This window comes from Oreochromis aureus, linkage group 1, assembly GCF_013358895.1.
Source record: "Oreochromis aureus strain Israel breed Guangdong linkage group 1, ZZ_aureus, whole genome shotgun sequence".
Lineage (NCBI taxonomy): Eukaryota > Metazoa > Chordata > Actinopteri > Cichliformes > Cichlidae > Oreochromis > Oreochromis aureus.
In genome coordinates, this window is record NC_052942.1 from 10,996,065 (window position 1) to 11,014,577 (window position 18,513).

Below are 18,513 nucleotides of genomic sequence, written 5' to 3' on the forward strand. Positions count from 1 at the left end.
ATCAATCCAGGCAGTGCACAGGTTGGTCAGTCTGGTCTTGCAGTCTCAGGTGACTGCTCTGTCTAGCAGGAGCTAATATTTTGCCCCTCTGGTATTCCTGCCAATTCCTTTCTGTGCTTCGCTCATGTATTGAGTCATATGCCTGTTCGTCTTCACCTCTATGATGCTCGACATGAGCTTGCATGTGGTACTGAAGCAGGTTATTGGCCAGTAGTTGGATGGGACTGGTCCCTTCTAGGGGTCCTACCAACTACCAACTGGCTTATTTGTGCTGCCAGATGCTCAAGGAGTGCAGTGCGCTTCTTTAGCCAGTAGGCATGAATCATGTTGGGGCCTGGTGCTGTCCAACTCTTCATACTGGAGACCCTTTCTTGGATGTTTGCCACTGTGATAGTTACTGGATCCTTTTCAGAGAGGTTGCTGTGGTCTGCTCTTAAAACCACTAGCCACTAAGCATTGTGGTTATGTATTGCATCCTTCTTCTGTATGCTCATCCAGTATTGCGCCATCTCCAGCCTTGGTGATGCTGTTTTCATATTGTTTCCCTGCCATTGATAGTACACCTTGGATGGTTCAGTAGAGTACAGATGGTTTATTCTCCTGGCTCCTATCTCTCTGGTATACCTCTTCAAGCGGCTGGCCAAGGTTGTGAGTCTTTGCTTGGCAGTTTCCAAGGCCTCAGGTATGGACAGCTTGCTGACCTCTTAGGCACCTTCATCATCGCATCTTTCTTCAACTCCGATAGTTGGCGGTGCTTTCCACTGTACTCAACATGGAAACGTTTTGCCTTGCTTTGCCATCAAAGCCTCCCTTTATTCTCCAGTGTAAATTTACCACCTTAATGACTAATGTGTGTGAATTAAAGAATTCCATTTAGTTCTTGGTAGAACTTACAGTACAGAGGCATTAATCAATATTTTGCAGGACTACTACACCATATAAAAATAAAAATACTTTTAATCAAAAAGTTTTTTTAAAAAAAGGAGATAATTATTTTTGATAAGGCTCACTTGTATCTATTGATTGAAGTGTATCCTCCAACACATGAGAATAGATATTATGCCCATGTCTGTCTGTCAAAATAAACAACTGTAATCACATCTCCAATTTATCCATTACTTTTTATTTCTGTTTATATGAGGCAATTTCAGGAACAGAAGAGTATTTTTTCAGTCACAATTTATGTTGCTCACTGAGAGAGTAAACACTATTGAAGAAACCAGAAATCGGATAGAAAACGGGCGGGGATGGTCTGAACCAGCGTTTTCTGCCATTTACTTGTCTCAGTGTGCATGTTTATTTACGTGTAGTGTTTTGTTACTGCTGCTGTAATATTGCCTTTTATTTTTACCAGTTCTAGCTTGTTTAGGAAAAAAAATCTGATGGTCTGACATTAACTAAGGGGATAGGCTGTGTTAAATCTCAAAAGGGCCTTCTTTGGGGGAAAAAAACCCCAAACAAAACATTATCTTCTTGTTTTTTTTAATGAAAATCTCTTTGTACCTTAGTGTTTTGCTCTCACTGCTCTCAATCTAGTGTATAGTCTCCTCTTATTCCCCATATTTAAACTTGTCCTTATATGCATGTTGATAATTTAAACTGTATGCGTCCAAAACAGTGTAATAACAAACAAATACCTGTCATACTAAACAGTTCTAGCTGATGATAATTGTAGGCAGCAAACTGGCAACTTCTCAAGATTTTATTGATTCTGTTGTTGAGGACTCCTTTATTTTTCCTTGCAGGTGTTTAATGTAACTCATAAACAAACTCGTTAGTTCTCAGTGTGATTTACATAATGACTACAGCTACAGAAAATGTCACATCTTTAGCAATGTAATACAAAAGTACAGTGAATTAGTTTACTCTCCATGCAATGCACAATGGCAGCCTTACAGCCAAATGCAAACTGGCAGGAGTCAAGGAAGTTTTCTACCACTGTAAAATATCACTTCACACATCATTACATCTAGCCGTTAATCTTCATGCAGTGTCGTATGCTCACTTTTTTTAAAAATCTGGTTGGATCCAATTAAACAGAGTACCTCATTTTTGTCTCACTGACAGCCTTATTACTAAAAATCTGTTCTTATCCAAAAGTCCTAAATGTTCCCTTGTGTCATAACAATTCAGTATACAAAGTTTGGTATGTGGCAATATTACATGGCAAGCGTGTGTGTGTCATGTCTTGGAACAAGTAACACTTTTAACCATTTCAGAAATATTTTTCCTACACTTACATACTAAAGGTAGTGTCTTACCCAAGCAAAATCCAATAGGTAACTTAGAATTATGGCTAACCCAATTGACACTTGACCTAATTCACTTTCACTAACCCTAGCTGGGTGGGTTTAATTGCCCTACTATAACCCTTGTGTCATCATGTGTTTGTGTAGCCAGTTAAGGTTATATTGATCTTGAATATTATTAGCATAGTTGTTGGAATCATTCAATATGTGTTATTTTCTTATATTTTGTTATTGAGAGTTTTAAACTTTAAAGAGACAAAAGATAGTTGAGCCTGGCTGTTGAGCCATTTGTGGTTACAGTGCTCACTCTGCACAGACTACAAATCCATCCATCCATCCATCCATCCATCCATCCATCCATCCATCCATCCATCCCTCCCTCCCACTTATCCAGTTCAGAGTTGCCAGAGGCTGGAGCCTATCCCAGCTAGACTACCCATCATCAATTAAATTATTAGCTCTGGAGGGAATGTCACATAAAGTAAACTTTGATCACTTAGAACTGTTTCTGCCAGAATGCTTTTGGACCGTTGTGCCTTTCCAGCTTTAAGCTGATCAGCTTAGAAGTTACATCCATTTGTCTGGTCATTATTCATATTTTAGAGCTGGGGTACTTGAATTCATCTCTAATCACCTTCTACATTACAGATGGCTCACTATCTTAATTCCCAATCTAATTCATCAGATTGTTCGAGCCATTTTTGATTCCGCTTGAAAAAAATACAAGGAATGACAGTGAATCAAATGACCAGAACGTATTAGTGTTCAGGGATGAACTGCAGCTTTATTATTATGCCAGTGGTAATTCAGGCCACATCACATGGAATATTTCAGCTCTTTTTTGAAACACCAAGCCTTCCCAATTTCCCCGAGAGGATCAATAGAGTTCATCTTATCTCCTTTCTTCGAATAGCCTGAAGCCTTGTGAGGCATCGTACGGCACGTCTCAACAGCTGTTTGATGAGAAATGCAGAGAGGCAATATCTATAAAGAAGCACTGAAATGAAGCTTGTGGTCAGCTCACATGAATATATGGACAATATTCGCATCAACGTAAATTAAAACCTATCTAATCTAAAATGATTGATAACTCAGAAACACAAGCTTTAAGTATTTATGATTTTTTCTTGTAGTTTGCTTCTGTCCTTGTTTTCTATTTCTTGCCCTCTTGTGGGGGGTCAACACTTGTGTTCACCAAGTTAATTAAAATGGCAGACAGCTATGGGGAAAACAAAATCCCTAGACTGCCCTGTTCTTAATGCACAGATTATGTATTGCATGCTTATGATTGTACAGCAAAACAATACGCCAGTGACAAGAAAGCAGTCTGTTCGCTTATGCATAATACCCCCTCAAGAGTCCTTAAGGATCTGCCAAGACAAGTTCAACTCAAGCTGTCAAGCATGCCGGTATAAGATATCAGGGGGCTATGTTATATTTAATAGCTTATCAGCAGCAAATATTTGCTTTGCTAATGCCTGTAATTTATATTGGATGTGTTTGACAGCAACACGGCTTCCTGTGCAGGCCCCACCTTAATTTTCTTCCATTGTGAGTTTCTCTTTTTTTTATTATACTTTGACATAGATTATTGCTCTGTACTGACAGTGATTGGAATTGGCTACATTATGTGTGGAATCCGTTCATTAATATATGACAGAGGCTGTCAAATAAACTGAAGTTTTCATTTTATAATATGCATGCATTCTTTAACTTACAAGAGGCTGAAATCCAGGAAGAAAAATTACAGTTGTTGAGAAAAAGACAACATATTGTAGAATGTGGCAAAACATACAGTTGAAAAGTTGCAGATACTGTCTTTGTGTCGTGCGTTAATTATGGACTTTAAACAACTGGTGTTTATAGGCCTTTTATATATAATTACAACCTTACAATAAAAATATACAATTTTATCAGTTTGTTTTTGTTTATTATTTTGAAAGCAAAAAGAAAAAATGAAACAAGAAAACATTATTTAATTTTATGCTATGGGAGCCAACCAAAGGCACAGGGGAACCAGTAATGACTTTGCTTATCAAATGACTTTGTTGTTCACTTAATCAGAAAGCTTTAAATGATCTATAATTAAAGTAGTGGACTTCAAAAAAAGTATAATTCCTTAAGATGTACAATAGCAAGTTCCTTAACTTCAAATCCAAGTGTTCATATGTTCTCTTAAGATAATAGGAGACTGGTGGCTTTACAGGAAGGTCAACACAACAACAAGGTTGAGTTTCTTTTGTCCAGCCAAGTAAGTGTAAGTGCTAATATTAAACATAATATATATCTAGTTATTATTTATAAAGTGAAGTGGTTGTTAATCTTAAAGCTTTCATTAAATCCTAGAGGTACTGCTTCATGACAACATTTAAGTGAGATTAGTTATATTTAAGAAAACCCTATTCTGATGATGTCGCCACCAGAATAGGGTTGTGGGTCACTTTTTTAATGGAGCTTGTTTATGCATCATGTGCTCCAGCTTCTTCTGCCATTACAAAGACAGCTTAATTTGTAATTATAGACGGCCATTAGTGTGTCTTTTGAGTGTTAATGGTTGTCCGTCTCTTCATCTTAGCCATGTGACTGACTATCTACAGTATCTAGGGCATACCTCACATCTTGTTGAAATAGGCTGCAGCTACCATGAGCCTCTACAGGACAGAGTGTGCATAACTAATAGATGGACAGAGCCAGCGAATGCATTTTTGTTTTCTACAGGCACGGTAATCAACATAAATAATGAAGGCATATTTTCATGACATGTAACCTGTTAAAGCAGTGATGCCACAGAATCATCTTGTCCTTTTGGGTTGTTTTTGCCATTAACAATGAATCTTATTGACCTTTTAAGCTGAAATGTGTTATGACAACAGCGCCGCACTTGTAAGTGGTGTCAAGCAATGCGCACGCCACGGCCAGTTTGAAATAAAAATGTCAGCCCTAAATGCAATGCACTTTTCATAGTTTATTTAAACTTTGCAGGGCCGGGTGGAATGCACCGCGTGGGAGAGTTTGATACATAAATATGAAATATGCCAGTTTATTATGCACACTGCATTCACACTCCATAGTGTAAATTTGGGAACATCTCGACTGAGATGAAATACAAAATGTGTTTCCGGAAGACTTGGTTTCTGATGCTTCGCACTGAGGCTAAAAGGATGCTGCACTGATGGCTGTTGAGTAGTATGAAAGTTGACCTAGATGGACAGTAAATATCAGCACTTAGTGCCCGTGAGCATATCAGCACTTTATAATGTGCGAAAATAACTTTAACTTGAATAATGGGAATTTATTTTATGTGTGTATGTGTCTGTGTGCTAAAGTCCTTTAGGTTGCTGTGATAGCCTATATTACTGATGCATTGCATTTTATCACTGACTATACAATTATTTGCAATAATAAAGCACTAAACTTGTCAGCAAATTCTGAAACATAATGTGATTGTTTAGTCAAGGAACAATACACTTATTTGGATGCTGTTGCACTTTTCTAAATTAAAATATTAACAACATGAACATGTAAAAAAAAAAAAAGACTTTATTTTTAGGCCTGCAGATTGACAATACTGCGGGAATAACACGTTATGCCATGTGCAGCATGGTGCGTTTCATTTCGTCTAATGCACTGTGACATACAGTATAAGCTCCAGAGAATCTTATTTTCTCTCTGAGTGTGTCCTGGGGCTTAACTACGTCACATTTTATAATGGCTGCCAGTTCTACATGTCCTCAAAAGGTGGTCCCTCTGTAGTGGTGAAAGGAGGTGCCACTGTGTGGAAATGATATTTGGTCAGCTTTGCTTCACCGAGTCACAAAACAACTCATTACCTCAGCTAAGAGTGCATCTTATGTCTGCAGTGGAGTGTGTAGTACATTGTGAAGGTGTGGGTGTTAAAAATAAATAAACAAAAATTAAAAGGAAAGTCCAGAATGTACTGCGTGTTCAATTTCAAACTGAATACAGCACCATGTTAGGGAATTATTTTATCCAATAGTATTTATGGTACACAGTGATCTGTAGTTTGACTGTGAAAATATTGGGCTAGATAATTATTGATGCCCTGCGTCTGTGATTTTTAGTAATATTTCATGCCTAGCATATCATAGTTGATGCATGACATGACACATTTTCAAGAAATACATTTTTAAAAAATTAAAATACTTTGATGTCACAACATTTTTGTCAGAAGGTTCTAAAAACAGTTTGAATTTTCTGGCAATTTTCTGGTTCAGACTTTAAAGCTTTAAATTGCAGATTGAAGTTTTATTGGTGATACATGTGTCCAAACTGCAGGAACTGAACTTCATGACAATAGATGCAGTCACATAATTATATGTAATGTCAAAGGGCAATTTCTGCTTGGGGCTGACATTAGGCTAATTTGACACTGATATTCCTTCAAGTAGACGCAATATTCAGAATCTACATGCTGACAGCTCTGTGTGTTTCTATATGGGCACTGGACACTAAATGGTTATAATACATACGTACAGTATGTTTACCATGAAGGTCACTATTTAAACCCATAGCTTACTTGCAAATCTGACTGCTGGATAACATCCTCAGTCGGTGTTATATAGAAGTTTCCATCCAAACAAATTCCACAATGATGTTCTTATTAGAACAATTCAATTACCCGAGACTCGACACTTTTAAACAAGCATTTTATGGTGCTGCACTGAGATCAACAAAACAATGCCCACAGCCCTGTTGGTACTAAAGAAATGAGAGAAAAAATAACCACACACTTCTGTAACTATATTTTACTATATTATATATATTTTTGTTTTTTATTCCTGGCACTGTGGTAAGTTACAGCCTTTCACAGTAGTTTTCATTATAGTTCATTTTAATGATTATCTCGGGGTAAAGTCATTTTTTCATGGAGGTCATGGTTATTTTTTGGTTTGCAAGTCTTTTCAATTTTAGCATGTCTAGCCATGTTTTTTTTTTGTTTTTTGCCTTGTTTGTATTATACTCTTGAATTTTCACCAGCTGATCATGCTGGCAGTTCTGAGTCCAGAGGGAACACAGTGAGCCTATTTTGATGTGTTTCATCGAGACTCACACTTTCCAAAACCACAGTGTGACTGTATAGCTTCAGGACAGGGATTGCGAACAGGGACGTTAATCTGAGAGGTAAGAAGAAATGTGGTTGTGATAGATGTGACTGAAAAGTGGTGTAATCCCAGGCATGTCAGAGACAGGGTGCTGTGGCCCGTGTAGTGGGCTGCTAGCTGTGGAATGTGTTCTTACTTGCAGAGGAAATTTTCTTCCATCGTTCTTTTTGCTGTTTGGATTCCCTTTTAATTCAGTTTGAATCAGCGCACTGTTTGGGTTACTCAGTCAACTGATGCAGAGGTCAAGTGAATGTTATGAATGGCACTGGATCAGAAATGGATCTGGACAGTCTCATCTCCTTTTTCATCTTCCTTTCAACAAGGACAGATACAGTCTTACCTGTGTCATGCAAAAATTTCCATTTGTACTTATTTTTACACTTTTTCCTATGTCTTAATTTATTGTGCTCATTATTTTGTGTATTTATTTACATTTCTAATATAGTATTTATTCTTTTAAGCTGTGTTAGCTTGGCTGCTCTGACTATTGAAATAAATAAAGTATATATCATTTTATATAATAGGGCTTATAGTAGCTTATACAACCATCATTAGCAGCAATAATTTTAAGTATTATTTAAGTATCATTATTTGTACAACTTCATTATTCTGTCACATTATTGTGGAAAAATTTCTTGCCACAGCATTTCAATTATGTCGAGGTCTTACTTTGATTGGGTCATTGCAACACCCATTCTGTTGTAGATTTGCTGCTGTCATTAGGATCTTTGTCCTGTTGCATGACGTACTTTAGGCCAAGCTTTAGCTGTCAGATCCATGTCCTCACATATTCAGAGGAGTTCATGGTCAACTCAATGAGGTGACATATTTTCTCTGAATATTTCAAGGCTTTGTGGTCCATTCACGTGATTACTTAACTTTATCAAAGCAAGCTCAAGCTGGAGTCTTCCCTTTCTATGAACCAATTAATAGCTTGCATACACTTATAAATATAACTCAGTTATCTTTCTTTAGTTTCTCTCCTTGAGAAACAAAGCCACACACATCTTCAAAAGCCTCAAATATCCATCCATCCATTTTCTTAATCACTTAAACTACGGTTGCGAAGCTGCAGCCTGTCCTAGCTGACACTGTGCAAGGCGTTGCCAGTCATGCTAATACGGAGACATAGTGAACGACACTTAAATCTAACCTAAACTATGGGAGGAGGACATAAACATTATGTTGTATGGCGCAGTATACATGATACTGGCTTTACCAAGTAGCTTTCCGCAGTAACATTTTGGAGACAGTCTAGTTTTCAATCACATGAAAACACTCTGAACTTTCTCCTATCTGCAGATGCTGGACACAGTCCAATTTTAGTTCTTGTAAGCTTTTGTCATGGTCGAATGTGCTGTTTGACTGGGTCATCTAGAAAACGTGATGGTTACTTTGAGTTAAGCATTAAGCTGGTTTAGGACCAATCTTATTACCAGATCAGTGCCAATTAAAAAAAGAGAAATTCCCTCCTTATCAAATGCTGTTATTGCTTACCAGCCATATTTCCGTCTGTCTTTACATCTCCCCTGACTGTGTCAGTGCAGACTTCCTTTTAAACATATTGTAAAGGATTTTTCTGACTAAAGTGAAACTCTCTATTCAGAAAGGTCTCAAAGGTCATTGAGAGTGGAATCTCTCAAAAGAATGTAATGATTTAGGCCCTAAGGCTTGAGCGGAGACTCTCTCCTCTAATTTTGGGAGAATAAGCAGGCTCTGCATACATAGCATTCCTACTCCTCCTCAATACTTACGGCAAAGGAGCTGTGTTAACCTTATTTGAATATATGATCAGGCATGAAGACTTTATAAATGTGTATGATCAGTATGAATACGCCCTCTGAGAGAGAAAAAAAGCCAGCATTGGCACTGGATGACAACACTCTCAACACATGTCCACATGTCCTTATTTCAAAGCTGGCTGCAATAAATGTTTCTGTATCAAGAATCTGATTCTCTTGAAATCTTCTTGCTCAAGTATGTTGCAACAAAATTTCCAGAACACCTATAAGAGTATAGTGTATACATAAATACATCTATAGTTTTTTTCAGATTCAGTTCACAGAAAAAGCTCTTGGGTACAGCAAGCCTGTGACCACAAACCTTATGGGGTTATACTATAAATGTTTTTCTTAATTGCTATTTAGATTCAACCATGTTTCTGAAATGAAGAAATTGAATTTGCAAGACAAGACAAAGCACATTGCATAATTTCTGCTGCCCTTGCACTTTGCAGAAGTTGTCCAATTAAGTGTTATGTTTTTTCTTTTGTTTTTAATACATCAAACCTAAGTTGATATTACAGGCGTTGTGTGTATGGACAGAATCATTCACTTGTTTCCAGATTTAGAAGTTAACTGGCGTCAACAGCTCATAACCCATACTTTGGCATCTCTCCACCCACTGCCATTCAAATGATTTTAAGACTTAAAGTTCAGCGGGGGTCTTGCCCTGAGCTACGTTTCTGACCTTTAAGAGGCCTGCAAGCCAGAGTGCGCTCTTAGATCGTCAGACAGGCCACTCCTGGCTGCTTTTAAGTCTGAAATCAAGAGGCAACCAAGCACTTGCTGCGAGGGCTCCTATACAGTCAATTGCCCAGCTGGAGAAGCTGATGCCCACTGAGTCAATAGTGCTTTTTATACAGCACCAAAAATGCTAAAGCAACATGCAGCGCAGGCTACAGGGCAGATGCAAATGTCATTACCTCTTTTGTGTTTTCTCTTTTTCAGAACAAGAGCTTGAAAAACAAGCTACTCTCGGGGAACAAACTTTGTGATGCCTATGCTGAGGAGGTAAGAATTTTCAATTAGTACATTCTGCTTCACCTCATGCATAGTTAATATTCAGCTCCAGCTATTTAATTGTCTAGTGTTCATGTAAAGAGTGCAGTTTGTAACATATTGCAGACGTAGTGTGAGCAAGTAGTCTTAACAAAGCATAAACAGTGGTATAACTGAGAAATGCAATGTGATTACTTTTAATTTCTTGCAAAAATATTAAGATATTTATGTATATTAAAAAATAACATGTTTGTTTGTTTTTTATTCGTGGCTTAGCTCATCATTTAGCTCATTAGTTGCTGCTATAATAAGAAAACTCTTGATGCTACCTGTGTGTGCTGAAAGATTTATAAAGGACCAGTTAAAGGTTAGAAATGATCCATTTTTGTCTCCCTCTCTATGTCTCTCCCACTTCCTCACACACACATACCCAGACACACACGCAAGCGCGTGCAAGCACACAATCTTTGTTTTGGCAGTCCAGTGAATCTCAGAACAACTTGTCTCTAAGTGCAAGCTTTTTGATGGCTGTGCAGTGCAATCTGAGAAACTCAGGTTGTGGTGAGAGTAGCTTTGAGTGCATTTGGTCTGTGTCATTTTTGCTGTCACTTTTCCTCTTCTTCAGCTCTGCTTTCAGTTTTTTTTACAGTCAGCAGTGTCCATCAGGTCCACATCCATAGTGAGCCCTTGAGCTGAGCTTTGAACTGTCACTTTTGCCTTCCTGATGGCCAGTGCACACGCTGTAATCTAGCCATGCAGGATCTTACAAGGCAGCGAATCCTACAGGCATCCTGATGACATGCTCGAGTCAGTGCAGCTGGTATTGTGTAATTATGGGGTTTATAGTTATGCAGTTGTACAGCTGGTGATTCCATGCTTTTCCTATAGTCAGGCTACAGTATGTAGGATGACTTAAGATTTTTACTACCAAGTGCACTGAGGTGATATGGACAGCTTGACAGATGACTCTGTGTGGGGATGGAGGCTTTCTTGAGAAAAAGACCCTAGGCTAAACCTCCCTAAAGGCAGCATGAGACTTGTTTGATCAGTGCTGTAGATGATTTTATGAAGCCTTTTGAGTGACAGAGCAATTTCAGGTAAAAATGGCAGGGCAGCTATCCACCCTGGAAGGTACGATTATGGAAACTGAGAAGAATTAGTCCACCAAATTTAGAATCTCTACCCCTAAAAGACATAAATTACTTTTTCTACACAAATGTTTCTAATCTTAATGTTTCTATTTCACAAGCAAAACAGCTGTCTGTATAATAGGTCAAAGCTCCATAGCACTGCAATATGCTTCCTCCAAACTTGTATCAATCTGTCCGACATTGAGCAAATTCAACAAACACTGAACATTAAAACCTTCTTGAAAATTGTGTTTTATTTGCAAGGTTGTCGGATTGCATAGTGAGTATACTTTATAACAGAGTACATTTAGTTAAACAAATGCTAGAACAGTATAGCTTAGCATGTAGTACTTGCCTTTCCCATGCCTCAGTTCTGTCAACACGACTGAGTGTTATTATTTTGACCGACCGAATGAAGTCACTTGAGAGTGTGAATTATTAAATTCTGATCCTGCAATTTGGTTAACACATAATAAACCGACACAGCTTAACAGAGTTGTTTGGGGGGCAGAACACATAAGTCTTGAACACCATCAGCTGTAACCGACTAAAAGATCGTACTGCACAATGTTACATGCTGAAGAGCTTTTGATTGACCTCGAAGTCAGCCCCAAGACTAAGGTTATTCTCGAGTCCCTAGTGAGACGTAGAAAATTGGTGTTGAAAATTACAGGCCCTTTTCCTTCTACAAATCTTCCAGCTGAAGTTCCCTGACATTTCACCAGTTAAGCTTATCCAAGCCATCATCACATATTCAAACTCTGAGATGTTTGATGGCACATTTGACTATGCAGCCTGTCTGATTATAACACTTCAGGGAAGTGTTGGACAGAGTACAAATGCAATGAAGAGATACTGATTGAAGTTGTGGGTCACTCGCTATACTGAGCCAGAATTTTCATGCAACACCAAAGGCAGTCATCAAAATGGTGATAAATTATGTGCTTGTAGTTAATATACCATAATATCCCATCCTCAGTCCTTTTTAATTCCGAGTCCCAGTCTCTGCCAGCCTGATTTCTTTTCTGAAGATCTGTTATCAAGGCTGGTAGGCTTTGAGATCTTTAGGGAACAAATAGCTACTAGACTTTTCTTGACCACAGGTAGATGGAGGTCATTGTCTTCAATTCCTTTGGGAGACTTTAAATGGAGGAGTAAATCAGAGAGAAGAACATTGTTCCATGTGCCTTCTTCCATCCTAGAAAGTTATTTATGTTTAAAAGGGTTATAGAGTGAGCCTGCAATCACACTGTAATGATTGTGAAGTGAAAGAAAGTGATGGACTCTAAAGCTACAAAACAAATTGCCACAGGTAATTGCGAACAACATCATTAAAAGTTTTTTTTCTTGTGGCAAGAAAGTTATGCTTACTCAAACACAATGTATCTTTAGAGAGTTTAAATTCTGATATACAGTGCAGGGCAAAATTCTTGAGCCATGACTTAAGGCTCTTATGACTATATTTTCCTAGAAAAATAGGAAATAGGAACATCAGTTTATTAAGATCTGAGCAGGGATACACAGTAATACAGTACATTTGACAAAAATTGAGTTTTGAAAATTCTACTGTCAAAGATTCAAAGACAATATTTGATGTAATCACCTTTATCCCTCAACAGTCTGACTTTATGTAGTCTTCAGAAAGAGTTCTCCAGACTTCTTGAAGGACATTTAAATCCCTTCTTTGGATGTTGTCTGCCTATTGTTCTGTTCTGTGTCAAAATGATCCTACGCTGCTTCAATTATGTTGAGGGCCAGGCTCTGGGGGAGGCCAATCCATGACTGATAGTGGTTAATTGTGTGTTTTTCTATCCAGGTATGCCTTTATTGCATTGGTGGTTTTTTTAGGATCATTGTCGCGCTGAAAAATTAAGCTGCTCCCCATAGATGGTATTGCATGCTGGATCAAAACCCAATGGTTTTGGGGGTCATAATTTATATTTGACAAGGTCCCCAACACCAATAACTAAATCACAGTTCTCCTGTTTTGTAAATAGCTGTAGACACTGCTATACTTTCTTCTATCCTCCTTTATGCATATTGACAATGATTCATCACTCTATAAGATTAGTTGCCATTGATTTTCTGTCCAGTTCTTATGTGATCTGGCAAACCTCAGCCTTTCCTCCCTGTTTTTCTTCCTTAAGAATGGCTTCTTGTCAGCCACTCTTTCACTGAGGCAACGTCTGATTAAGCTTCAGTGAACAGTACATGGACCAACTGAAGGGCCAGATACATCTCTCATTGCCTGTGTCAAGTCTTTGAAGCATTTTTTCTGTATTTCTTAAGCACATGACTTTTAGATACTGAACATCTGCTGTAGATCAGTTTCTTAAGCCTCCCACATCTCCCGTTGACCAGTTTCCTCAGATTTTTTGAGGATACAGTGCATATCATGCAAAGATACGTTTACCAAGTTTTCAGCTGATAGCTCTAGGAATTTACCTTGTGGGTGTAAAAATACTGATTCATGTATGCCATACTGTGTTGTCTTTGGTGTTATTGTGACAGGCTTCTAGTAACAAAGTGTCTAAAGCTTGAAGTGTCTTTTTTGCTTGAATGATTAATAGGTTCATAGGTCAGTGTTAAGTGGCTTAACAAACAACAGATACATTCTTCAAAAATGGTCAGGTACAAGGACTAGTCCAAAGAAAAACTCTGAAAGACCTTCTAAAAGAATGAAGGACTATTGACAAAGACCACTTCAAGTAAAATGATGTGTGGTTCATGACTTTTGAACAATACTGAATTGTTTTTTTTTCTATAGAAAATAATTATATTATTCTATTATTGATTATTTGTATTAATTGTTGCCTTTTTACAGCGTTTCATGCAAGACGTAAATCTGAAAACCCACCCAAAACATCAAAACATTCACTAAACACTGAACAACATTATGTAATTTGTCTCTAGAAATGATGGTTTTATCTTCAAAGACCCTTTTAGTTAAGGTTTTTTTTTCCAAAGCACTGAGTCAGAGATTTTTTTCTCATTTTCTTTCCTTGCTGTGATAGCATCTTTGAATCTTAAATCAATTCTTTGAAGCAATGTCCAAGAAGCGAGATTAGGCCTTTTTTTTAGCTGGTCTCAGATAAACTTTCTAGGAACAAATTCCATTTGTTTTGCACATGATACATTTTGGGATTTTGTGTGAGTAAATAGGAGCATGGCTTTTTGTGTGATTGTTCTCATCTTGAGAGCTGGGAGTCTTGGGAATTACTGTATTGTATATTGGAATACATTTCATTTGGTGTGGTAATCGTTTTTACAAAGCTGATTTAACTTGTACTTGGTTTTTTCTTGCTATGCGAGGTGGAGGATCAGCCTTACATAGCAAGAGCTACAGTATGCTCTTAATCCATGTGCTGTTGTGAAAACCACTCAGCCAAAAAGACTTCAAATTACATGTTAACAGCACCGTAAGGGTTTTAGTGATATGCATGATCTTACATGCATACATCCATGATCCTTCCCTATTGTAAATTTTGTGATTTTGTTCTTATATACTCATTAATACTCATCAACAAACTAAGTATGGTATTAAGAAAGGAAAGAAAGGAATGAGAAATGAGAAAGGAAAAAATACTAAATTAAATTATCTATTTAAAAAAAAACACTCCACTGGCCACTCTGTTAAGTACACATTGCTAGTACCAGCCTGGACTCACTTTTACCTTCAGAACTGTTTTAATTATTTGTGGCATAAATTCAGCAATTGGTCCATGATTGACAGCAGCACACAGTTCCTGCAGATTTATTGACTCCACATCCATGACGTGAATCTGTGTCACGATTATGTTGCTGGAATTAGCCATCAGAAGATGGCTAAGAAGATAAAAGGATATAAATGGTCAGCAGCAATATTTAGGTAGGTTGTAGCATGTTTTCCCCCTCAATCTTCTGTAGTTCAGTTTTAGTGAGCCCTTGTGAATTATTAGGCTCACCTTCTTGTTCTTAGCTGACATGAGTTTCACCCAGTGTGGTCTTCTGCTGCCATAGCCTATCTTCTTCAAAGTTTGATGTGTTGTGCATTCAGAAATGCTCTTTTCTTTCAGCTTAAAAGCAATCTGGTCATTTTCCTCTGACATCTTAAATATGAGAGCTGTTGCTCACAGTAAACTCTCTGTAAACCCTAGAGATGGCTGTGTGGGAAAATGCCAGTACATCAGCAGTTTGTAAAAAATACTCCAAACCAATAAGACCAGTCTATCTGGCACAAACCACCATGCCACATTCATTGTAGCTTACAGTAAATCACTTTTCTACATTCCCATTCTCAGTTTGAACATCATTACATCTTCTTTACCATGTCAGTACGTGCCTTAATCAACTGATTTGCTGTCATGTGATTCAGTGATTGGATATTAGCTTTACCAGATATCTAATAAGTAGTTAAACAAGTGTACCTAACAAAGTGGTCAGCAATGTATTTTCTGCTCTTAGTGTAAAAGGTAAGCCCTTGATTAAGAACAAAATACTTCTGTTCATTTTTCTTGATTAAAGGCTTGTATCTGATCTTGAGTTGAGAACACGTGTGTGTGTGTGGTGTACGGCTGAAACTAATACTTCTTTTTGGCATTTTGAGTTGTGGCATAACATGAAAACATAGCAGTACTGAGTGGTGAGGCTAGTGCCAGGTGTACATTTTTGTAAGAAAAATTAGTTAAGCCATTTAATAATTCATCAAAGCAGTAGCTTATTAGTACTCTGATCAGAGAATAATTGATTAACGTTTGCAGCTTTAGCACCGGGGAACATACTTTTCTCAACAAATATAGGCTTTTTTGTTTTCTTAATTTTTTGGATTTTGGAATTTTGGATTTGAGGCTTCCCGCACTATATTAGATAATATTGCCATCATATGCATTTCTTAAATATTGAGGAGACACCAGGCTTTATATTTAATATTATTCTGCTATGAAATAACAAATATAATTGTCAGAGTATGTGAGAGTGCTGCCAAGTCGGTTGATCAGTTAATTCAAACTCATTTCTTCCATCTGGGCATAAGGAGCAGACAACTCCATTCAATATTATGAGGGTTAATAGGGCTAATAAGGCTCTTGGCTGTGTTACTCAATTTGCCTGAGCTTCATTAAAAAACAGTTCATTGATGTGTTATCATTTACACTAAATTGATTTAGAATAGTTTCAGTAAATCTGACTTTACTGTATTTCATTGTAAGCTAATCACATTTAAAATCCTTCTTCTCACATACAACGTCTTGCATAATCAGCTCCTAATTTTAAAGACTTCGTACTTCTATATCACCCAACAGAGCACTTCAACCTCAGACTGCATGCTTACTTGTGGTTTTTTAGAATATTTAAAAGTGGAATGGGAGGCAGAGACTTCAATTTTCAGGCCATTCCTCTGTGGAACGAGCTCCCAGTTTGGATTTGGGAGACAGACATCCTCTCTTCTTTTAAGATTAGGCCTAAAACAGTGTGTCACCTACAAACAGTCACAGCTGATGACTTCCTTTCCCTACGTGTGGTTCTGTAAGAGGTTTCCGCATGTTAAAAGGGTGTTTTTCCTCCCTGCTGTCGCCAAGTACTTGCTCACAGGGGATCGTGTGATTGTTGTGATTTTCTCTGAACTGTTGTAGAAGAGGAGCTTTACCTTACAATATAAAGTGCCTCGAGATGACTTTTGTTGTGATTTTGCACTATATAAATAAACCTTTATAGAATTAAATTGAATTTAATACGATTTTATTTTATTGTTGATTTTCAAAAACACTGAAAATGCAATAATTAAATTCTCGTTATTGTCATGGTGTGTCATATAACAGTGGGTTAACTTCACCAATAGCAAAAACAAAGCCCTTGGTGTTAGTTCAAAACAAAACTTGCCATGTCTACTGCTGATGAAGCTTCTGTTGGCTGTTATATATAGCTAGAAATGTATTTATTTATTTGCTTTTTATCCATTTCATTGGAAAAATGTCATGCAACCTTCCCACAAACAGACAGTGATACCCTCAGGGGAAACATCTGATAGCTTACGAAACTTGAGTCAGTGTCAAGGTTAAGACCATTCAGTAAAGGAGTCTGACACATAACATTAGAGATGCGATTTAATCCATTGCACATCTTTTCCTCACCAGAACGAATTTGTCACCTTTTTCCTATTCTGTCAAATTTATGGTGTCATTATTTGGATGACGGATGTTGTTACACTTCCATATTTCCGCCCTGTTATCATCAGAATTACCTTTCATTGTTGCATTTGGATTAATGGAAACACTGAGTAACCCAAACCTCACATATGCAGATAAGATATAATATGCTGGATTTGGGAGGATTTCCTGTAATGAAGGATTTCAAGGTGAATGGCCTCATGTAATTAATTCTACGGGGCTTTGTGAATAGAGCAGTGTGCCATCGTCATCTTCTGTGTTTTGTGGCAGTTAATGAGCTAGGAAACATATCAGAGTCTTTCCCAATGAAGCATCCCTTATTTTAATAAATGCTCTTTGCTTCCATTCATTATTAGACTTTGGTTGTGTGTGAGAGAGAGGGAGTTGTGCAGTTGTTCTAATAACGTGTGCACGACTCTGACATGAGCAATACTAAAAGTCCATGCAGGCCATTCCTACATGATTTAAGGTTGATGTTACCATGTTTGTGTGATAGGCATTTATCAGTATCACTGCCATGTTTTAAACTGTTGTGTAATCAGGAATGAACTGTGTTATGGCCAGAACCAGTTACCTTATATGCATATGGAACCAGGGGCGATATCAATAGCTGCGTCACTCACATATGCCTCATCATGTACATCCTTGTTGTTGCTCCTTGTTTGCATCTCTAAGTCTTAAAATATTTGTTTTTTTATTCTAACCTCTCAATAAGCACTAAGGCCATGATTTATGAAGTTAAATTCCATACAATATTAGAATGCCTCCTCCCCAAATTAGAAATGAAAGCAGTTTTGTTTGGCTTCTTTGATAAAACCTCGTTTGGGGAGATGGGTGTTTTTAGGTTCGGTGATATATCCTACGATACAACTGATTTGTGTAAAGGGAGCATACAAGAGCAGAATCTTGAAATAAAAAAATAAATTTTTATCTCTATATCTGCACTAAATAAATCAGATTACCTTGACTGGAAGGATTGAAGTAAAATGTTTGCTTCAGACTGTACGATTCTGGCTCGGAGCCACTCTCCGTTCTGCTCCAGCTAGCATGCTTCAGCCATACAAACTGTACAATTAGGACAATCTGTT

The 18,513-nt window shown here is 37.6% G+C and overlaps 1 protein-coding gene across 1 annotated transcript in view; it reads left to right on the forward strand.

The window, feature by feature from the left end:
• The window catches only part of luzp2 (leucine zipper protein 2), a 147,197-nt gene that overhangs the window by 99,810 nt on the left and 28,874 nt on the right, over positions 1 to 18,513 (forward strand). Inside the window, exon 6 of the mRNA XM_031751500.2 lies at positions 10,102 to 10,164. Within this exon, the coding sequence (XP_031607360.1) occupies positions 10,102 to 10,164 (63 nt within the window). The remainder of the gene's footprint in view (positions 1 to 10,101; positions 10,165 to 18,513) is intronic.